Genomic DNA, 23,726 nt, shown 5'->3' on the forward strand with positions numbered 1-23,726 from the left:
TTGTCATGAGTTCAGATCTTCAAAGTTTGGGGAAAACTGTGGTACCTGTGGAACCTCGGAAGTCTATCGTTTACAAAAGTCCCGATACTATGATCTATAATGTAGGAATGGTCCAAAGGCAGACTTCAAACTTTTCTGCTTTTAAGTTACCACCTGCAAAGGCAAATGCTACTTCACCACATTCAGCATTAACTGGAAATGATTCCACTCCCGAGGCTCCTCAAAGAAAGCCAACAAGTCCAAAAATGTTCCCACCAGCAAAAAAACACTCTTTTGCTATCTAGAAAGAGAAGACTGCATCTTTTAGGCATTGCTTACCTTCAAGAAGTTCAAACTTGTCCAAAGTGTCTCCTGCCATTCTGAACTCCACAGTCAATTTGAATCAATCTGTAAGAGCTGCCAAAAATGAAAAACCAACCCCCCCTCGGTGTCATTGTGGTCAAAGAGCTAAAAGACTGTATGTATCAAATACCGGTCCAAATCACGGCAAAGCATTTTGTGGTTGTCCTGTCAGTAAGCAGGAAGGCAATAAGAAAGGCTGTGAATACTTCAAGTGGGAATATGCATCTCTGAAAGAGAAATCTAATGTTCTCACGGCGAATGCAGATGCTTTGACCTCTCCCGGAACTTCTTCCAACACTGCAGGAAATTCTTCCCACAAGAAATACTTGCGTCTTAGACCCTCTATGAGAACTTGAAAATTGATGGGGTTTTGTCCAGATCTTAAGCTTAATTACTTCTTCCTGCTTACTATTATCAGGACGGTCAAATGATCTTAGATATGTCTTCTGAGAATGGGACCAAAATGACATGCTTGGTTAAAGTAAATAAAAGTGGAAATTGCTCAAGCATGTCATAAACTATCTCATTAATGAAGTGAGAGAACTGATCAAGCTGCGAGTGCTAAAATTAAAGTATGAACAGCTGATGGTAAATATTTTACACTTCTATTTTATCATCTATTTTAAACTCTTTACTAGTCCAGTCTTTAAACATCACTGCCATGATACAGATTTTATTTATACTCATTTTTCTAAACATACTTGTATTGAGCTGCAACTTTTAAAAATGTATTTATTGTTGCACTTCTGAAAAGTGATTCTTGATTCCTCGCCAACCTAGAACATTTCCAGGAATGTCCCAATCTGCAACCTTTTCCAGGGAACCTCGACCTGGAATGGCACTAGACTCCCGCTGACCTAAAACAGTTCTGGACAGAATCTCCAATTCAGTTCTACACTCACTCAACTACAATGGTTCTAGACTTGAGCCACACCTCTAGAATGCTTCTAGGTGCACTGGCTCCAGAACCTTTCCAGGAACCCCTCAATCTGGAACTTTCACAGGCACCACCCCCCCCCATGACCCAGAACTAGTTGACTGCAAAGTGTTCTAGGCCAGTGAGTCTGGAACCATACCAGGGTGCGTCTGCGAACGGCTCTAGACTTGGCGACCTAGAACGGTTCTCACCTCGGTTCTAGACCTGGCGACCTAGAACGGTTCTCGACTCGGTTCTAGACTTGCCAACCTAGAACCACTCTAGACTTGCCGACCTAGGACCGCTCTGGACTTGCCGAACTAGGACCGCTCTGGACTTGCCGGCCTAGGACCATTCCAGGGTGAGTCTAGAAAGCAAAATTTGGCATGCAGCAATGAGGAACACACCTTTTTTGTTTTACTTCCCAAGCCAAAAGCCCACTGGCATGAAAAGCAGTCTTTGGATTTGGGGGGCAACTGTTATGATTATTCTATGACTTATACAAGCTACATTTTCCCACTCTTCATTACTCTAATTGACTTCTTCACATTTTCTTGGCAACCCTAATGGAATTTATTGCTGTAGCTGCAAAGTGTCTGAACATACGGTTTCTGCCTGTCCGTAGCCTTCGTGAATATCCAGCCCAGTGTGCTCTTCCCATTCTCCCATCACTTCAGGGTTGATTGGCTCCCCGGCACTCACACAGTGCCGCAGGCTTCTGAATTTGTAGCTTGGTGGGAAAGAAAAAGCAAATAATTGGCAGAGTTAAGCAGACACAGTGATCTATCTGCAATGTCCCCTTCCTTATTGTATTCCTGGATCATGGAGTCCTTTCTACACGAAAATAAAATCTTCACCAAGTCCTATACATTCCATTCCAATTGTGTGGAGCTAAACATAAAGAAATCTGCAAAAATGCAAATGCTCTTTTATTTCTCCATTATTTTAACATCTAGTAATTGATACAGTGTTTCTAACCCTAGAATCTAAACTGGGGTCTCCAACAAAATGGTAACAAAAAGTCACAGGAGAGTTGCCAAGCTGCACTGACACGCGCTATTCTTGTAGAGCATGGTAGTGGGGGAATGCAGGGGAAAAACAAAGGGAAGGGGAATCCAACTATAAAAGCACTTTGGAAAGTAGGTCAATCATGCTACGCTATCATTATTATCCTACTATTTCATCAGCTAAACTGCTTTTCAAAGTCTCATGCAAGTTTGCTACAATTTGTGGCATCTGTGATGGTTACGCTGTCCCTAAAATGTTTACTCTGGCTTTGTTCCTAATATGTCAGATTCAAGATGTTGAGAAATACATGACTACCTTTGCTGTTACATCATTGTAACTCTGAAGTAAAGTCAAGGTGAGAAGAGCATTTGGTCCACTGTTTTGATCAAATACACTAATAAGGATCTTTTCTTTGGCTTACCTGGACAGTCTATGTTGCACCAACATTCGATAGGCAGTTGGAGCAGAACAGAAGACTGTTATGGGAAATCTTGACAGACTCTAGAGAATTAGAATTTAAAAAAGTAGATGTCGCTACTGAAACACGTGAGGTCTCACCTACATCACAAGAGATAACATAACGATCTCTGTATTCAGCTTACAAAACACAAGAACAAAAGCAGTTAGCTTTGTACTCGCCAACACGAATATACAGCAGTTCTATTTAAACAGGTTCTTCTTCAAAACAGAATCTACATCTTTTTACAGCTAGTTCAACGCACCCAAGCTTTGTGCTCTGGAAAGCTTTTCAGTCTCCCTTGCAGAATTTCTTCATAATTCCAACTTAAGTAGAAAACAAAGGAAACCATAAGGCTACTTTTTCAGACGTTCCAGAGGGGAATGACCGATAAAGTGTTCTTCAATGGATCTTAATGTTAGCTAACAATTTTCAGCCATCACAGTAACGTGGGTATGATGATAAAGGGATTCCGTGTAAAAGGAATAATGGTGGTCTTTTTCACAGAGTTGCGTGCAGAGGATGTAACAGAATATAACGCTGGTGCCATTTGTTAAAGAAATATAGGCTTGCTGCCTCTTCACTCCTTAACATGCAGTTCTACAGTACATGCAAGCAAAATTCTCAATTATCTGCTGCTGTCACTCATTTTAACACCACCACCAAAGCGCTCCACAAGCTCCTGTCCCATTTCTTGCGGGCTTCACTTTTAGGCCTAGGAATGGATGTTTGCAGGTTTGGGCAGTCGAATCTCCTCTCAGCAGAGTACAGAACAAAAATTTGGGGACGTTAAAGATTCTCTTGTTTGGGGGCTTACGTTTACAGCCTTCACTACTGAAATACCAGTTGCTTACTTCCTGGTGAAGCTCACAATTCTTCAGCATACTGCCCCTGAATAGCTCTGGGGAAGTGAAAATCTAGGGAGGACGAGCCAGAGAGAAGAGTGCTGTTGCTGGGCTCTCCTTGCTTACCTCAAAGACAATGCTTGGGTCGAAGCGGGGCATCTTCTGTGCAAAGACACAGGCCCCTTGAATCCATGGGGAAAAAATGCTGCTCCAACCTGACTTTGCCCAGCCCGTGTCTGATGTATTCCAAAATATATCTGAAGGAGTCAAGTCCAGCCAGTACCTGGGTGACACAGTGCAAGAGTCCACAATCTCTATTTGGCAGAAAGAGGGCCAATATTAAAACATCAACAACAGACGTGCCAATGAAGCACTGTTTTTCTTGGCTAGATGATGATCAGCAAATGACGGAATTTCTGAGCGGGAGTGGGTCACAGTGCAGTGAAGATGTCATCAGGATAGACTGATGTTGCATTTTTCTAGGAGAAAAATTATACTGATGGACAAGCTAATACCACCTCGAAACAGGATGCTGAATAAATAGGTATGAGATTGCAGGAGTTTTGTTGAAATCATATTGTAGGGATAAGGATTCTTTGAGGTTTACTTACTTTTTAGTTTGCTCTCTTCTGATTTGTTACTCTTTGCCAGTTAGAATGAGATGCATTGCTACGCCAATTTTCTAAACAACACAGTTTTATAAACTCAGAGATCTCACGAACCTGTGTAGTCCTTCCTATGTTCGGAACTATCAGCATTTTGTTCCTGTGGGACTTGTCTCTAAAGCAGTCACGCATGAATTCAGAAGCCTGAGAGCCATGTCTTTTCCCCCTTTCTATGGTACACACCTCATAAACTTGTTCTTTGCTGATGTTCAGTAAATGGGCAATCTATTAATTATACACAATGAAGAGTTTAGAAGAAGTTAAAGAAAATGTGAAAAAAGAGGTTAGTGACTCTGTATGACTGCCAAGTGCAATACACACTAAGGCAGCTAACCTCCAACTACGCCTTGTTGCACAGAAAAAAGGCTTGTTGGGACTGAATAGAACTGCTGCTTTTTAAAATAGTGAAACACAGAGCTGCTGGTAAAATCTTCTCTTCCCCTTCTTTCTGCCAATTTACCAGCTACAGAAATACATCTGTGATTTAAAGTGATAGCCTTACCTTCCACTTACTGTGAGGCCAATGCCATAGCTGCTGTGGGAATGTGCAGTCCTTTTTGGAGCCCCCGTAGTTCCACTGGTAAAATAGATGGCCATCGGGTCTTGACGCTTTGTGGTCACGCAGTGGTGATCAGAAGGAGCATGCCTTTAAAATGTGCAAAATGAGGAATACAGTGATTTGAAAGGGTGAATTACACATTCTTGAAAACGCTTGGCTAAAATAACTTCTGCAGCAAGCAAAAGTGTCATAAACATTGACATTTTCCCACTGTGCAGTCCTGAAGGGAGGAAAATATTTTGGCATGTGCCAACATTTCCTGTTCACAACAAATCACTGTGCTTGCCTTTCATTGTTTCTGTGGCGCTTTCACAGTAGTGGTTACTCACTTCAGGAGCTCTCTGAAGTTCAGCCATCCTTCTCTGTGGCCCTCTGATACAAGCAGCTTGGCTTTCAGAGACTGCCATTCAGGCCCACCTGAGTCCACAGCTGGTGCCACAGAACCATCAGTGATGACACACTTTGCCTTTGATTTCTGTAGTCCATGGAGAATGTCCTTTGCTGTCAGCTGCTGCCTGCCAGGAATCGGGACAGTTCCTAAAGGAGAATACTCTCAATATTTAAGAACAATACTTGTACCTAGAAACAGTCTCTAGCTTGCCTTGTGCTTATTAGTGGGACAGGGCTGCGCTGAAAGCAGGCTTTGGCTCTGCATTTGTAAATATACCCTTCTTTTTCATGCACTAAATTCGACGGGAGGATCACTGCAAGTTAGAAAATACTAGGCTCAACATGGGACAGCCAAAGAAACCAACAGAAGGACTTTTTTGGGGTGGAAAGCATTGCCACTGGGACATGCTACCCCTCTGGATTTGTATTCTTCACTAGTAAATACAGGTGTACCTGTCCTCACAGGGTATGCTGCTGGTGTTTGTGAGGCCCCGAGACATTCTGGGCTGTAAATACTGGCAAGCCGAGTATTTAACATAGCCCACAGGGGAACATGTGAAACACTCGGGTAAGTATGTGCTAATTGCATTGTAAGTTAAGAAGACGATGCATTTGCGATGCATCACAAGTGCTGGAAAGAGGAGAATGACAGAGGTCCACGGACTCCCAGAATTTCCTTAACAGCTAGAGCATGTTCAAAAAATCCTAAAAGTACCATAAAGACAAAACTTGGCATGAAGGGTGTTGACCAGCATGGCAGTGATGATCATCCCCGTTAGCATGTTTGTAGTTCTGAGTCTATTAAATAGCAATGATCGGTGTATGTGACAGCAGCTATAGCTATAAATCATTTCTATGCTTTTACTAACCTGTTCGCATGCAAGCCACATTCAGCAGCCACCACTCCGGGATCCTGGGCAGAATCCAAATAACTCTGTCTCCCGGTTGCAGACCACAGGCACCAGACAGTACATTAGCCGCTTGCCTGGACAGGACTCCCAGCTCTTCAAAGCTCCACTTCACTTCTTCTCCGTCACCGCTTACCCACCACAATGCAGGGTTTTCAGGCTTTTTGCCCTCCTACAGGACAACAGGGCACAGTGCAAATGCTTCATTTAGGGAACATGTTGCCTTTAATTTAAGCCTGAGGAAGGAAAACAGTCATCATTTATTGAATGCTGAATAAACCTGGGGCATAATAAATATGAATGAATAAACCGTGGGGTGTAAGCCATAAAGTTCAACTGAATGGTTACAGGGCCAAGAGAGAATGGATTAGTTTAAGACTGAGAGAAGGGATTCATGGTTCTTCCCATTCTGACTTGTTACAGGGTAAGTTACTTACCCTTATGCTTACTTACCTCAATTGTAAAACAGACACCTGACTTGTACAGTGACCTTGAGATTTATTAAGTGCGAGGTGGTATTTCTGAAGTCATTTTTCCTTTACCGTGAAGAGGCTATGAAATGCTGTATATTAATCACCTGCATTTTTCTTCTTAGTTATTCTAGAATAGGAAGCCTAAAGGGACAAAAGGTGCCTTGCAGGATCTGGGGATAGCTTTTGCAGGACGGGAGCATTCTGGTAAGTATGATATGATGATTCTCATCTTATAGATATATATTTTTATAAAGCTAAACAGCTACTGTAACTTTTTCAAGTTACGTAATGCTCTGTTCAACAAAAGCATCAAAATAAGAAAGACCAGATGCTTCAAAGATTAGAGTTTGTCATCTCTAAGTTTATGCTTTTTTCTGAAATCTGGCCTAGTCCTTTGAAGTGTATGTTGCACAACACAGCCAAACATTAAATTATTAGGGTTCAAAAGAAAAAGACAGTGGGGGAAGAATAAGGAAATCGAGGGAGAATCAAGGAAACTTGATCTTACTGGATAGGTCTGGACATCTTATTAGTGTAAGAGAATATTAGTACAATCGGAATTTGATATAAGTGATAAAACAAAACAAGAATGTTAGTAATCAGGACCATATATTAAACTCTGGTTAGATGACCATTAGATGTTCAGCAAAGGAAACTTCACTGCCACTGCCCTTTTCCGAACTTTCTCTAGAAAACCATGTGTCAGAGTTCCGTGAATCCCTTCCATTTATGTAAGCCTTACCTGAATGCCTTTTCCCCCACTAACAGTAGTTTAAAAGGAAGAATATGAACATAACCATTCTTTTCAAGGCTTGGATGATTCTCGGAATACTGCCCGTCTTGCTTGGAGGATGATTTGTGATGGATGTGTGCTGAAGGTTACTAAATCTTTGGCTAAGCTTAGTAACTTCCTCACATCTTCCCTTCTACTTGCTTCAGAGCCTGGCATCCAGATGAAAGATGAGCTATTCAAATAAACAACCCAGCATCTTGACTATGAATTGAACAGAACATCATTAGGCTAATATGCTTATTAATTTAGAGCATTGATTTCTACTTCTGGGGATTCATTTCCCCAAATCTCCATTTGTGGGAACTCCCCTCCATTTGGGGACTCCCTAGGCACATCCAAAGGGGAACCTGATTTCCCGAACACTGAGTATAAACTTCACTGACAAGACTCCACTGGGAAGTAATAGCAGACCTGAAACATCTGGAGATACAACTTGCAAAATAAGCTCTCCAGCGGAGGAAAACCACAACAGTGCTACCGGAGTTATGATAAATTCCAACGTACAAACAGGAGAACAACAGGAGAGAAGCACAATCAATTCCTCTACAGCCATCCATGTTGCATCTAGCAGCAGCTTAAGGACTGATTTACATGATCAAGCCCAAAGCTCTTTAACAGCATCTGCTGACAGATTTGCTTTTCCTCTTGGACAGCCACAGCTATCTCGCGGTACAGGCACTCAGAAAGGGTTCCGCAATGGGCACCTGACGACTACTGCCAAAATTAAAGACTGTATGTATCAAATACCGGTCCAAATCACGGCAAAGCATTTTGTGGTTGTCCTGTCAGTAAGCAGGAAGGCAATAAGAAAGGCTGTGAATACTTCAAGTGGGAATATGCATCTCTGAAAGAGAAATCTAATGTTCTCACGGCAAATGCAGATGCTTTGACCTCTCCCGGAACTTCTTCCAACACTGCAGGAAATTCTTCCCACAAGAAATACTTGCGTCTTAGACCCTCTATGAGAACTTGAAAATTGATGGGGTTTTGTCCAGATCTTAAGCTTAATTACTTCTTCCTGCTTACTATTATCAGGACGGTCAAATGATCTTAGATATGTCTTCTGAGAATGGGACCAAAATGACATGCTTGGTTAAAGTAAATAAAAGTGGAAATTGCTCAAGCATGTCATAAACTATCTCATTAATGAAGTGAGAGAACTGATCAAGCTGCGAGTGCTAAAATTAAAGTATGAACAGCTGATGGTAAATATTTTACACTTCTATTTTATCATCTATTTTAAACTCTTTACTAGTCCAGTCTTTAAACATCACTGCCATGATACAGATTTTATTTATACTCATTTTTCTAAACATACTTGTATTGAGCTGCAACTTTTAAAAATGTATTTATTGTTGCACTTCTGAAAAGTGATTCTTGATTCCTCGCCAACCTAGAACATTTCCAGGAATGTCCCAATCTGCAACCTTTTCCAGGGAACCTCGACCTGGAATGGCACTAGACTCCTGCTGACCTAAAACAGTTCTGGACAGAATCTCCAATTCAGTTCTACACTCACTCAACTACAATGGTTCTAGACTTGAGCCACACCTCTAGAATGCTTCTAGGTGCACTGGCTCCAGAACCTTTCCAGGAACCCCTCAATCTGGAACTTTCACAGGCACCACCCCCACCATGACCCAGAACTAGTTGACTGCAAAGTGTTCTAGGCCAGTGAGTCTGGAACCATACCAGGGTGCATACCAGGGTCCCAAGCCAAAAGCCCACTGGCATGAAAAGCAGTCTTTGGATTTGGGGGGCAACTGTTATGATTATTCTATGACTTCTACAAGCTACATTTTCCCACTCTTCATTACTCTAATTGACTTCTTCACATTTTCTTGGCAACCCTAATGGAATTTATTGCTGTAGCTGCAAAGTGTCTGAACATACGGTTTCTGCCTGTCCGTAGCCTTCGTGAATATCCAGCCCAGTGTGCTCTTCCCATTCTCCCGTCACTTCAGGGTTGATTGGCTCCCCGGCACTCACACAGTGCCGCAGGCTTCTGAATTTGTAGCTTGGTGGGAAAGAAAAAGCAAATAATTGGCAGAGTTAAGCAGACACAGTGATCTATCTGCAATGTCCCCTTCCTTATTGTATTCCTGGATCATGGAGTCCTTTCTACACAAAAATAAAATCTTCACCAAGTCCTATACATTCCATTCCAATTGTGTGGAGCTAAACATAAACAAATCTGCAAAAATGCAAATGCTCTTTTATTTCTCCATTATTTTAACATCTAGTAATTGATACAGTGTTTCTAACCCTAGAATCTAAACTGGGGTCTCCAACAAAATGGTAACAAAAAGTCACAGGAGAGTTGCCAAGCTGCACTGACACGCGCTATTCTTGTAGAGCATGGTAGTGGGGGAATGCAGGGGAAAAACAAAGGGAAGGGGAATCCAACTATAAAAGCACTTTGGAAAGTAGGTCAATCATGCTACGCTATCATTATTATCCTACTATTTCATCAGCTAAACTGCTTTTCAAAGTCTCATGCAAGTTTGCTACAATTTGTGGAATCTGTGATGGTTACGCTGTCCCTGAAATGTTTACTCTGGCTTTGTTCCTAATATGTCAGATTCAAGATGTTGAGAAATACATGACTACCTTTGCTGTTACATCATTGTAACTCTGAAGTAAAGTCAAGGTGAGAAGAGCATTTGGTCCACTGTTTTGATCAAATACACTAATAAGGATCTTTTCTTTGGCTTACCTGGACAGTCTATGTTGCACCAACATTCGATAGGCAGTTGGAGCAGAACAGAAGACTGTTATGGGAAATCTTGACAGACTCTAGAGAATTAGAATTAAAAAAAAGGAGATGTCGCTACTGAAACACGTGAGGTCTCACCTACATCACAAGAGATAACATAACGATCTCTGTATTCAGCTTACAAAACACAAGAACAAAAGCAGTTAGCTTTGTACTCGCCAACACGAATATACAGCAGTTCTATTTAAACAGGTTCTTCTTCAAAACAGAATCTACATCTTTTTACAGCTAGTTCAACGCACCCAAGCTTTGTGCTCTGGAAAGCTTTTCAGTCTCCCTTGCAGAAGTTCTTCATAATTCCAACTTAAGTAGAAAACAAAGGAAACCATAAGGCTACTTTTTCAGACGTTCCAGAGGGGAATGACCGATAAAGTGTTCTTCAATGGATCTTAATGTTAGCTAACAATTTTCAGCCATCACAGTAACGTGGGTATGATGATAAAGGGATTCCGTGTAAAAGGAATAATGGTGGTCTTTTTCACAGAGTTGCGTGCAGAGGATGTAACAGAATATAACGCTGGTGCCATTTGTTAAAGAAATATAGGCTTGCTGCCTCTTCACTCCTTAACATGCAGTTCTACAGTACATGCAACCAAAATTCTCAGTTATCTGCTGCTGTCACTCATTTTAACACCACCACCAAAGCGCTCCACAAGCTCCTGTCCCATTTCTTGCGGGCTTCACTTTTAGGCCTAGGAATGGATGTTTGCAGGTTTGGGCAGTCGAATCTCCTCTCAGCAGAGTACAGAACAAAAATTTGGGGACGTTAAAGATTCTCTTGTTTGGGGGCTTACGTTTACAGCCTTCACTACTGAAATACCAGTTGCTTACTTCCTGGTGAAGCTCACAATTCTTCAGCATACTGCCCCTGAATAGCTCTGGGGAAGTGAAAATCTAGGGAGGACGAGCCAGAGAGAAGAGTGCTGTTGCTGGGCTCTCCTTGCTTACCTCAAAGACAATGCTTGGGTCGAAGCGGGGCATCTTCTGTGCAAAGACACAGGCCCCTTGAATCCATGGGGAAAAAATGCTGCTCCAACCTGACTTTGCCCAGCCCGTGTCTGATGTATTCCAAAATATATCTGAAGGAGTCAAGTCCAGCCAGTACCTGGGTGACACAGTGCAAGAGTCCACAATCTCTATTTGGCAGAAAGAGGGCCAATATTAAAACATCAACAACAGACGTGCCAATGAAGCACTGTTTTTCTTGGCTAGATGATGATCAGCAAATGACGGAATTTCTGAGCGGGAGTGGGTCACAGTGCAGTGAAGATGTCATCAGGATAGACTGATGTTGCATTTTTCTAGGAGAAAAATTATACTGATGGACAAGCTAATACCACCTCGAAACAGGATGCTGAATAAATAGGTATGAGATTGCAGGAGTTTTGTTGAAATCATATTGTAGGGATAAGGATTCTTTGAGGTTTACTTACTTTTTAGTTTGCTCTCTTCTGATTTGTTACTCTTTGCCAGTTAGAATGAGATGCATTGCTACGCCAATTTTCTAAACAACACAGTTTTATAAACTCAGAGATCTCACGAACCTGTGTAGTCCTTCCTATGTTCGGAACTATCAGCATTTTGTTCCTGTGGGACTTGTCTCTAAAGCAGTCACGCATGAATTCAGAAGCCTAAGAGCCATGTCTTTTCCCCCTTTCTATGGTACACACTTCATAAACTTGTTCTTTGCTGATGTTCAGTAAATGGGCAATCTATTCATTATACACAATGAAGAGTTTAGAAGAAGTTAAAGAAAATGTTAAAAAAGAGGTTAGTGACTCTGTATGACTGCCAAGTGCAATACACACTAAGGCAGCTAACCTCCAACTACGCCTTGTTGCACAGAAAAAAGGCTTGTTGGGACTGAATAGAACTGCTGCTTTTTAAAATAGTGAAACACAGAGCTGCTGGTAAAATCTTCTCTTCCCCTTCTTTCTGCCAATTTACCAGCTACAGAAATACATCTGTGATTTAAAGTGATAGCCTTACCTTCCACTTACTGTGAGGCCAATGCCATAGCTGCTGTGGGAATGTGCAGTCCTTTTTGGAGCCCCCGTAGTTCCACTGGTAAAATAGATGGCCATCGGGTCTTGACGCTTTGTGGTCACGCAGTGGTGATCAGAAGGAGCATGCCTTTAAAATGTGCAAAATGAGGAATACAGTGATTTGAAAGGGTGAATTACACATTCTTGAAAACGCTTGGCTAAAATAACTTCTGCAGCAAGCAGAAGTGTCATAAACATTGACATTTTCCCACTGTGCAGTCCTGAAGGGAGGAAAATATTTTGGCATGTGCCAACATTTCCTGTTCACAACCAATCACTGTGCTTGCCTTTCATTGTTTCTGTGGCGCTTTCACAGTAGTGGTTACTCACTTCAGGAGCTCTCTGAAGTTCAGCCATCCTTCTCTGTGGCCCTCTGATACAAGCAGCTTGGCTTTCAGAGACTGCCATTCAGGCCCACCTGAGTCCACAGCTGGTGCCACAGAACCATCAGTGATGACACACTTTGCCTTTGATTTCTGTAGTCCATGGAGAATGTCCTTTGCTGTCAGCTGCTGCCTGCCAGGAATCGGGACAGTTCCTAAAGGAGAATACTCTCAATATTTAAGAACAGTACTTGTACCTAGAAACAGTCTCTAGCTTGCCTTGTGCTTATTAGTGGGACAGGGCTGCGCTGAAAGCAGGCTTTGGCTCTGCATTTGTAAATATACCCTTCTTTTTCATGCACTAAATTCGACGGGAGGATCACTGCAAGTTAGAAAATACTAGGCTCAACATGGGACAGCCAAAGAAACCAACAGAAGGACTTTTTTGGGGTGGAAAGCATTGCCACTGGGACATGCTACCCCTCTGGATTTGTATTCTTCACTAGTAAATACAGGTGTACCTGTCCTCACAGGGTATGCTGCTAGTGTTTGTGAGGCCCCGAGACATTCTGGGCTGTAAATACTGGCAAGCCGAGTATTTAACATAGCCCACAGGGGAACATGTGAAACACTCGGGTAAGTATGTGCTAATTGCATTGTAAGTTAAGAAGACGATGCATTTGCGATGCATCACAAGTGCTGGAAAGAGGAGAATGACAGAGGTCCACGGACTCCCAGAATTTCCTTAACAGCTAGAGCATGTTCAAAAAATCCTAAAAGTACCATAAAGACAAAACTTGGCATGAAGGGTGTTGACCAGCATGGCAGTGATGATCATCCCCGTTAGCATGTTTGTAGTTCTGAGTCTATTAAATAGCAATGATCGGTGTATGTGACAGCAGCTATAGCTATAAATCATTTCTATGCTTTTACTAACCTGTTCGCATGCAAGCCACATTCAGCAGCCACCACTCCGGGATCCTGGGCAGAATCCGAATAACTCTGTCTCCCGGTTGCAGACCACAGGCACCAGACAGTACATTAGCCGCTTGCCTGGACAGGACTCCCAGCTCTTCAAAGCTCCACTTCACTTCTTCTCCGTCACCGCTTACCCACCACAATGCAGGGTTTTCAGGCTTTTTGCCCTCCTACAGGACAACAGGGCACAGTGCAAATGCTTCATTTAGGGAACATGTTGCCTTTAATTTAAGCCTGAGGAAGGAAAACAGTCATCATTTATTGAATGCTGAGTAAACCTGGGGCATAATAAATATGAATGAATAAACCGGGGGATGTAAGCCATAAAGTTCAACTGAACGGTTACAGGGCCAAGATAGAATGGATTAGTTTAAGACTGAGAGAAGGGATTCATGGTTCTTCCCATTCTGACTTGTTACAGGGTAAGTTACTTACCCTTATGCTTACTTACCTCAATTGTAAAACAGACACCTGACTTGTACAGTGACCTTGAGATTTATTAAGTGCGAGGTGGTATTTCTGAAGTCGTTTTTCCTTTACCGTGAAGAGGCTATGAAATGCTGTATATTAATCACCTGCATTTTTCTTCTTAGTTATTCTAGAATAGGAAGCCTAAAGGGACAAAAGGTGCCTTGCAGGATCTGGGGATAGCTTTTGCAGGACGGGAGCATTCTGGTAAGTATGATATGATGATTCTCATCTTATATATTTTTATAAAGCTAAACAGCTACTGTAACTTTTTCAAGTTACGTAATGCTCTGTTCAACAAAAGCATCAAAATAAGAAAGACCAGATGCTTCAAAGATTAGAGTTTGTCATCTCTAAGTTTATGCTTTTTTCTGAAATCTGGCCTAGTCCTTTGAAGTGTATGTTGCACAACACAGCCAAACATTAAATTATTAGGGTTCAAAAGAAAAAGACAGTGGGGGAAGAATAAGGAAATCGAGGGAGAATCAAGGAAACTTGATCTTACTGGATAGGTCTGGACATCTTATTAGTGTAAGAGAATATTAGTACAATCGGAATTTGATATAAGTGATAAAACAAAACAAGAATGTTAGTAATCAGGACCATATATTAAACTCTGGTTAGATGACCATTAGATGTTCAGCAAAGGAAACTTCACTGCCACTGCCCTTTTCCGAACTTTCTCTAGAAAACCATGTGTCAGAGTTCCGTGAATCCCTTCCATTTATGTAAGCCTTACCTGAATGCCTTTTCCCCCACTAACAGTAGTTTAAAAGGAAGAATATGAACATAACCATTCTTTTCAAGGCTTGGATGATTCTCGGAATACTGCCCGTCTTGCTTGGAGGATGATTTGTGATGGATGTGTGCTGAAGGTTACTAAATCTTTGGCTAAGCTTAGTAACTTCCTCACATCTTCCCTTCTACTTGCTTCAGAGCCTGGCATCCAGATGAAAGATGAGCTGTTCAAATAAACAACCCAGCATCTTGACTATGAATTGAACAGAACATCATTAGGCTAATATGCTTATTAATTTAGAGCATTGATTTCTACTTCTGGGGATTCATTTCCCCAAATCTCCATTTCTTTGGGGACTCCCTAGGCACATCCAAAGGGGAACCTGATTTCCCGAACACTGAGTATAAACTTCACTGACAAGACTCCACTGGGAAGTAATAGCAGACCTGAAACATCTGGAGATACAACTTGCAAAATAAGCTCTCCAGCGGAGGAAAACCACAACAGTGCTACCGGAGTTATGATAAATTCCAACGTACAAACAGGAGAACAACAGGAGAGAAGCACAATCAATTCCTCTACAGCCATCCATGTTGCATCTAGCAGCAGCTTAAGGACTGATTTACATGATCAAGCCCAAAGCTCTTTAACAGCATCTACTGACAGATTTGCTTTTCCTCTTGGACAGCCACAGCTATCTCGCGGTACAGGCATTCAGAAAGGGTTCCGCAATGGGCACCTGACGACTACTGCCAAATACAGCTCTCCAGTACATGGCTCAGGACTAGTGCTTGTCTCCACTACCATCCCCTCAGTTAATATCTCTGAGGAGGATACTAGTACTAGTTCCGATTGTTTCTCTCTGCTGACTGACTGGGAAGAGGTAGCTTTCATACCAGAATCACAGTATGAACACAATTCAGATTGTGTTCCATTCAAAGATGACTCCAGTACAGCTATTTTAACAGCATCTGAAGAAACAACAATTTCTAGAGTATCAGTTGTCATGAGTTCAGATCTTCAAAGTTTGGGGAAAACTGTGGTACCTGTGGAACCTCGGAAGTCTATCGTTTACAAAAGTCCCGATACTATGATCTATAATGTAGGAATGGTCCAAAGGCAGACTTCAAACTTTTCTGCTTTTAAGTTACCACCTGCAAAGGCAAATGCTACTTCACCACATTCAGCATTAACTGGAAATGATTCCACTCCCGAGGCTCCTCAAAGAAAGCCAACAAGTCCAAAAATGTTCCCACCAGCAAAAAAACACTCTTTTGCTATCTAGAAAGAGAAGACTGCATCTTTTAGGCATTGCTTACCTTCAAGAAGTTCAAACTTGTCCAAAGTGTCTCCTGCCATTCTGAACTCCACAGTCAATTTGAATCAATCTGTAAGAGCTGCCAAAAATGAAAAACCAACCCCCCCTCGGTGTCATTGTGGTCGAAGAGCTAAAAGACTGTATGTATCAAATACCGGTCCAAATCACGGCAAAGCATTTTGTGGTTGTCCTGTCAGTAAGCAGGAAGGCAATAAGAAAGGCTGTGAATACTTCAAGTGGGAATATGCATCTCTGAAAGAGAAATCTAATGTTCTCACGGCGAATGCAGATGCTTTGACCTCTCCCGGAACTTCTTCCAACACTGCAGGAAATTCTTCCCACAAGAAATACTTGCGTCTTAGACCCTCTATGAGAACTTGAAAATTGATGGGGTTTTGTCCAGATCTTAAGCTTAATTACTTGTTGCTGCTTACTATTATCAGGACGGTCAAATGATCTTAGATATGTCTTCTGAGAATGGGACCAAAATGACATGCTTGGTTAAAGTAAATAAAAGTGGAAATTGCTCAAGCATGTCATAAACTGTCTCATTAATGAAGTGAGAGAACTGATCAAGCTGCGAGTGCTAAAATTAAAGTATGAACAGCTGATGGTAAATATTTTACACTTCTATTTTATCATCTATTTTAAACTCTTTACTAGTCCAGTCTTTAAACATCACTGCCATGATACAGATTTTATTTATACTCATTTGTCTAAACATACTTGTATTGAGCTGCAACTTTTAAAAATGTATTTATTGTTGCACTTCTGAAAAGTGATTCTTGATTCCTCGCCAACCTAGAACATTTCCAGGAATGTCCCAATCTGCAACCTTTTCCAGGGAACCTCGACCTGGAATGGCACTAGACTCCTGCTGACCTAAAACAGTTCTGGACAGAATCTCCAATTCAGTTCTACACTCACTCAACTACAATGGTTCTAGACTTGAGCCACACCTCTAGAATGCTTCTAGGTGCACTGGCTCCAGAACCTTTCCAGGAACCCCTCAATCTGGAACTTTCACAGGCACCACCCCCACCATGACCCAGAACTAGTTGACTGCAAAGTGTTCTAGGCCAGTGAGTCTGGAACCATACCAGGGGGAGTCTGCGAGCGGCTCTAGACTTGGCGACCTAGAAAGGCTCTCGACTTGCCGACCTAGAACGGTTCTCGACTCGGTTCTAGACTCGGCGACCTAGAACCGTTCTAGACTCGGTTCCGGATTGGCGCCCTAGAACGGTTCTCGACTCGGTTCTAGACCTGGCGACCTAGAACGGTTCTCGACTCGGTTCTAGACTTGCCAACCTAGAACCACTCTAGACTTGCCGACCTAGGACCGCTCTGGACTTGCCGGCCTAGGACCATTCCAGGGTGAGTCTAGCAAGCAAAATTTGGCATGCAGCAATGAGGAACACACCTTTTTTGTTTTACTTCCCAAGCCAAAAGCCCACTGGCATGAAAAGCAGTCCTTGGATTTGGGGGGCAACTGTTATGATTATTCTATGACTTCTACAAGCTACATTTTCCCACTCTTCATTACTCTAATTGACTTCTTCACATTTTCTTGGCAACCCTAATGGAATTTATTGCTGTAGCTGCAAAGTGTCTGAACATACGGTTTCTGCCTGTCCGTAGCCTTCGTGAATATCCAGCCCAGTGTGCTCTTCCCATTCTCCCGTCACTTCAGGGTTGATTGGCTCCCCGGCACTCACACAGTGCCGCAGGCTTCTGAATTTGTAGCTTGGTGGGAAAGAAAAAGCAAATAATTGGCAGAGTTAAGCAGACACAGTGATCTATCTGCAATGTCCCCTTCCTTATTGTATTCCTGGATCATGGAGTCCTTTCTACACAAAAATAAAATCTTCACCAAGTCCTATACATTCCATTCCAATTGTGTGGAGCTAAACATAAACAAATCTGCAAAAATGCAAATGCTCTTTTATTTCTCCATTATTTTAACATCTAGTAATTGATACAGTGTTTCTAACCCTAGAATCTAAACTGGGGTCTCCAACAAAATGGTAACAAAAAGTCACAGGAGAGTTGCCAAGCTGCACTGACACGCGCTATTCTTGTAGAGCATGGTAGTGGGGGAATGCAGGGGAAAAACAAAGGGAAGGGGAATCCAACTATAAAAGCACTTTGGAAAGTAGGTCAATCATGCTACGCTATCATTATTATCCTACTATTTCATCAGCTAAACTGCTTTTCAAAGTCTCATGCAAGTTTGCTACAATTTGTGGAATCTGTGATGGTTACGCTGTCCCTGAAATGTTTACTCTGGCTTTGTTCCTAATATGTCAGATTCAAGATGTTGAGAAATACATGACTACCTTTGCTGTTACATCATTGTAACTCTGAAGTAAAGTCAAGGTGAGAAGAGCATTTGGTCCACTGTTTTGATCAAATACACTAATAAGGATCTTTTCTTTGGCTTACCTGGACAGTCTATGTTGCACCAACATTCGATAGGCAGTTGGAGCAGAACAGAAGACTGTTATGGGAAATCTTGACAGACTCTAGAGAATTAGAATTAAAAAAAAGGAGATGTCGCTACTGAAACACGTGAGGTCTCACCTACATCACAAGAGATAACATAACGATCTCTGTATTCAGCTTACAAAACACAAGAACAAAAGCAGTTAGCTTTGTACTCGCCAACACGAATATACAGCAGTTCTATTTAAACAGGTTCTTCTTCAAAACAGAATCTACATCTTTTTACAGCTAGTTCAACGCACCCAAGCTTTGTGCTCTGGAAAGCTTTTCAGTCTCCCTTGCAGAAGTTCTTCATAATTCCAACTTAAGTAGAAAACAAAGGAAACCATAAGGCTACTTTTTCAGACGTTCCAGAGGGGAATGACCGATAAAGTGTTCTTCAATGGATCTTAATGTTAGCTAACAATTTTCAGCCATCACAGTAACGTGGGTATGATGATAAAGGGATTCCGTGTAAAAGGAATAATGGTGGTCTTTTTCACAGAGTTGCGTGCAGAGGATGTAACAGAATATAACGCTGGTGCCATTTGTTAAAGAAATATAGGCTTGCTGCCTCTTCACTCCTTAACATGCAGTTCTACAGTACATGCAACCAAAATTCTCAGTTATCTGCTGCTGTCACTCATTTTAACACCACCACCAAAGCGCTCCACAAGCTCCTGTCCCATTTCTTGCGGGCTTCACTTTTAGGCCTAGGAATGGATGTTTGCAGGTTTGGGCAGTCGAATCTCCTCTCAGCAGAGTACAGAACAAAAATTTGGGGACGTTAAAGATTCTCTTGTTTGGGGGCTTACGTTTACAGCCTTCACTACTGAAATACCAGTTGCTTACTTCCTGGTGAAGCTCACAATTCTTCAGCATACTGCCCCTGAATAGCTCTGGGGAAGTGAAAATCTAGGGAGGACGAGCCAGAGAGAAGAGTGCTGTTGCTGGGCTCTCCTTGCTTACCTCAAAGACAATGCTTGGGTCGAAGCGGGGCATCTTCTGTGCAAAGACACAGGCCCCTTGAATCCATGGGGAAAAAATGCTGCTCCAACCTGACTTTGCCCAGCCCGTGTCTGATGTATTCCAAAATATATCTGAAGGAGTCAAGTCCAGCCAGTACCTGGGTGACACAGTGCAAGAGTCCACAATCTCTATTTGGCAGAAAGAGGGCCAATATTAAAACATCAACAACAGACGTGCCAATGAAGCACTGTTTTTCTTGGCTAGATGATGATCAGCAAATGACGGAATTTCTGAGCGGGAGTGGGTCACAGTGCAGTGAAGATGTCATCAGGATAGACTGATGTTGCATTTTTCTAGGAGAAAAATTATACTGATGGACAAGCTAATACCACCTCGAAACAGGATGCTGAATAAATAGGTATGAGATTGCAGGAGTTTTGTTGAAATCATATTGTAGGGATAAGGATTCTTTGAGGTTTACTTACTTTTTAGTTTGCTCTCTTCTGATTTGTTACTCTTTGCCAGTTAGAATGAGATGCATTGCTACGCCAATTTTCTAAACAACACAGTTTTATAAACTCAGAGATCTCACGAACCTGTGTAGTCCTTCCTATGTTCGGAACTATCAGCATTTTGTTCCTGTGGGACTTGTCTCTAAAGCAGTCACGCATGAATTCAGAAGCCTAAGAGCCATGTCTTTTCCCCCTTTCTATGGTACACACTTCATAAACTTGTTCTTTGCTGATGTTCAGTAAATGGGCAATCTATTCATTATACACAATGAAGAGTTTAGAAGAAGTTAAAGAAAATGTTAAAAAAGAGGTTAGTGACTCTGTATGACTGCCAAGTGCAATACACACTAAGGCAGCTAACCTCCAACTACGCCTTGTTGCACAGAAAAAAGGCTTGTTGGGACTGAATAGAACTGCTGCTTTTTAAAATAGTGAAACACAGAGCTGCTGGTAAAATCTTCTCTTCCCCTTCTTTCTGCCAATTTACCAGCTACAGAAATACATCTGTGATTTAAAGTGATAGCCTTACCTTCCACTTACTGTGAGGCCAATGCCATAGCTGCTGTGGGAATGTGCAGTCCTTTTTGGAGCCCCCGTAGTTCCACTGGTAAAATAGATGGCCATCGGGTCTTGACGCTTTGTGGTCACGCAGTGGTGATCAGAAGGAGCATGCCTTTAAAATGTGCAAAATGAGGAATACAGTGATTTGAAAGGGTGAATTACACATTCTTGAAAACGCTTGGCTAAAATAACTTCTGCAGCAAGCAGAAGTGTCATAAACATTGACATTTTCCCACTGTGCAGTCCTGAAGGGAGGAAAATATTTTGGCATGTGCCAACATTTCCTGTTCACAACCAATCACTGTGCTTGCCTTTCATTGTTTCTGTGGCGCTTTCACAGTAGTGGTTACTCACTTCAGGAGCTCTCTGAAGTTCAGCCATCCTTCTCTGTGGCCCTCTGATACAAGCAGCTTGGCTTTCAGAGACTGCCATTCAGGCCCACCTGAGTCCACAGCTGGTGCCACAGAACCATCAGTGATGACACACTTTGCCTTTGATTTCTGTAGTCCATGGAGAATGTCCTTTGCTGTCAGCTGCTGCCTGCCAGGAATCGGGACAGTTCCTAAAGGAGAATACTCTCAATATTTAAGAACAATACTTGTACCTAGAAACAGTCTCTAGCTTGCCTTGTGCTTATTAGTGGGACAGGGCTGCGCTGAAAGCAGGCTTTGGCTCTGCATTTGTAAATATACCCTTCTTTTTCATGCACTAAATTCGACGGGAGGATCACTGCAAGTTAGAAAATACTAGGCTCAACATGGGACAGCCAAAGAAACCAACAGAAGGACTTTTTTGGGGTGGAAAGCATTGCCACTGGGACATGCTACCCCTCTGGATTTGTATTCTTCACTAGTAAATACAGGTGTACCTGTCCTCACAGGGTATGCTGCTAGTGTTTGTGAGGCCCCGAGACATTCTGGGCTGTAAATACTGGCAAGCCGAGTATTTAACATAGCCCACAGGGGAACATGTGAAACACTCGGGTAAGTATGTGCTAATTGCATTGTAAGTTAAGAAGACGATGCATTTGCGATGCATCACAAGTGCTGGAAAGAGGAGAATGACAGAGGTCCACGGACTCCCAGAATTTCCTTAACAGCTAGAGCATGTTCAAAAAATCCTAAAAGTACCATAAAGACAAAACTTGGCATGAAGGGTGTTGACCAGCATGGCAGTGATGATCATCCCCGTTAGCATGTTTGTAGTTCTGAGTCTATTAAATAGCAATGATCGGTGTATGTGACAGCAGCTATAGCTATACATCATTTCTATGCTTTTACTAACCTGTTCGCATGCAAGCCACATTCAGCAGCCACCACTCCGGGATCCTGGGCAGAATCCAAATAACTCTGTCTCCCGGTTGCAGACCACAGGCACCAGACAGTACATTAGCCGCTTGCCTGGACAGGACTCCCAGCTCTTCAAAGCTCCACTTCACTTCTTCTCCGTCACCGCTTACCCACCACAATGCAGGGTTTTCAGGCTTTTTGCCCTCCTACAGGACAACAGGGCACAGTGCAAATGCTTCATTTAGGGAACATGTTGCCTTTAATTTAAGCCTGAGGAAGGAAAACAGTCATCATTTATTGAATGCTGAGTAAACCTGGGGCATAATAAATATGAATGAATAAACCGGGGGATGTAAGCCATAAAGTTCAACTGAATGGTTACAGGGCCAAGATAGAATGGATTAGTTTAAGACTGAGAGAAGGGATTCATGGTTCTTCCCATTCTGACTTGTTACAGGGTAAGTTACTTACCCTTATGCTTACTTACCTCAATTGTAAAACAGACACCTGACTTGTACAGTGACCTTGAGATTTATTAAGTGCGAGGTGGTATTTCTGAAGTCGTTTTTCCTTTACCGTGAAGAGGCTATGAAATGCTGTATATTAATCACCTGCATTTTTCTTCTTAGTTATTCTAGAATAGGAAGCCTAAAGGGACAAAAGGTGCCTTGCAGGATCTGGGGATAGCTTTTGCAGGACGGGAGCATTCTGGTAAGTATGATATGATGATTCTCATCTTATAGATATATATTTTTATAAAGCTAAACAGCTACTGTAACTTTTTCAAGTTACGTAATGCTCTGTTCAACAAAAGCATCAAAATAAGAAAGACCAGATGCTTCAAAGATTAGAGTTTGTCATCTCTAAGTTTATGCTTTTTTCTGAAATCTGGCCTAGTCCTTTGAAGTGTATGTTGCACAACACAGCCAAACATCAAATTATTAGGGTTCAAAAGAAAAAGACAGTGGGGGAAGAATAAGGAAATCGAGGGAGAATCAAGGAAACTTGATCTTACTGGATAGGTCTGGACATCTTATTAGTGTAAGAGAATATTAGTACAATCGGAATTTGATATAAGTGATAAAACAAAACAAGAATGTTAGTAATTAGGACCATATATTAAACTCTGGTTAGATGACCATTAGATGTTCAGCAAAGGAAACTTCACTGCCACTGCCCTTTTCCGAACTTTCTCTAGAAAACCATGTGTCAGAGTTCCGTGAATCCCTTCCATTTATGTAAGCCTTACCTGAATGCCTTTTCCCCCACTAACAGTAGTTTAAAAGGAAGAATATGAACATAACCATTCTTTTCAAGGCTTGGATGATTCTCGGAATACTGCCCGTCTTGCTTGGAGGATGATTTGTGATGGATGTGTGCTGAAGGTTACTAAATCTTTGGCTAAGCTTAGTAACTTCTTCACATCTTCCCTTCTACTTGCTTCAGAGCCTGGCATCCAGATGAAAGATGAGCTGTTCAAATAAACAACCCAGCATCTTGACTATGAATTGAACAGAACATCATTAGGCTAATATGCTTATTAATTTAGAGCATTGATTTCTACTTCTGGGGATTCATTTCCCCAAATCTCCATTTCTTTGGGGACTCCCTAGGCACATCCAAAGGGGAACCTGATTTCCCGAACACTGAGTATAAACTTCACTGACAAGACTCCACTGGGAAGTAATAGCAGACCTGAAACATCTGGAGATACAACTTGCAAAATAAGCTCTCCAGCGGAGGAAAACCACAACAGTGCTACCGGAGTTATGATAAATTCCAACGTACAAACAGGAGAACAACAGGAGAGAAGCACAATCAATTCCTCTACAGCCATCCATGTTGCATCTAGCAGCAGCTTAAGGACTGATTTACATGATCAAGCCCAAAGCTCTTTAACAGCATCTGCTG

General features: G+C 42.1%; 3 protein-coding genes across 3 annotated transcripts; all 3 read right to left on the minus strand.

The window, feature by feature from the left end:
* Positions 1-1,660: 1,660 nt before the first annotated feature.
* On the minus strand, positions 1,661-6,247 carry LOC135329878 (acyl-coenzyme A synthetase ACSM3, mitochondrial-like; the record flags this gene model as incomplete). Its single annotated transcript, XM_064519923.1, has 6 exons — positions 1,661-1,988; positions 2,688-2,767; positions 3,695-3,851; positions 4,736-4,879; positions 5,122-5,329; positions 6,052-6,247. Coding segments are annotated over 6 exons (942 nt in total), but the record flags the coding sequence as incomplete, so codon positions are not given.
* Positions 6,248-8,818: 2,571 nt separating this feature from the next.
* On the minus strand, positions 8,819-13,639 carry LOC135329879 (acyl-coenzyme A synthetase ACSM3, mitochondrial-like; the record flags this gene model as incomplete). The annotated part of the gene is made up of 6 exons (XM_064519924.1): positions 8,819-9,373; positions 10,073-10,152; positions 11,081-11,237; positions 12,122-12,265; positions 12,508-12,715; positions 13,438-13,639. Coding segments are annotated over 6 exons (948 nt in total), but the record flags the coding sequence as incomplete, so codon positions are not given.
* A 3,898-nt stretch (positions 13,640-17,537) lies between these two features.
* Positions 17,538-22,012, minus strand: LOC135329880 (acyl-coenzyme A synthetase ACSM3, mitochondrial-like; the record flags this gene model as incomplete). Its single annotated transcript, XM_064519925.1, has 6 exons — positions 17,538-17,746; positions 18,446-18,525; positions 19,454-19,610; positions 20,495-20,638; positions 20,881-21,088; positions 21,811-22,012. Coding segments are annotated over 6 exons (948 nt in total), but the record flags the coding sequence as incomplete, so codon positions are not given.
* Positions 22,013-23,726: the final 1,714 nt, after the last annotated feature.

This window comes from Dromaius novaehollandiae, chromosome 14, assembly GCF_036370855.1.
Source record: "Dromaius novaehollandiae isolate bDroNov1 chromosome 14, bDroNov1.hap1, whole genome shotgun sequence".
Lineage (NCBI taxonomy): Eukaryota > Metazoa > Chordata > Aves > Casuariiformes > Dromaiidae > Dromaius > Dromaius novaehollandiae.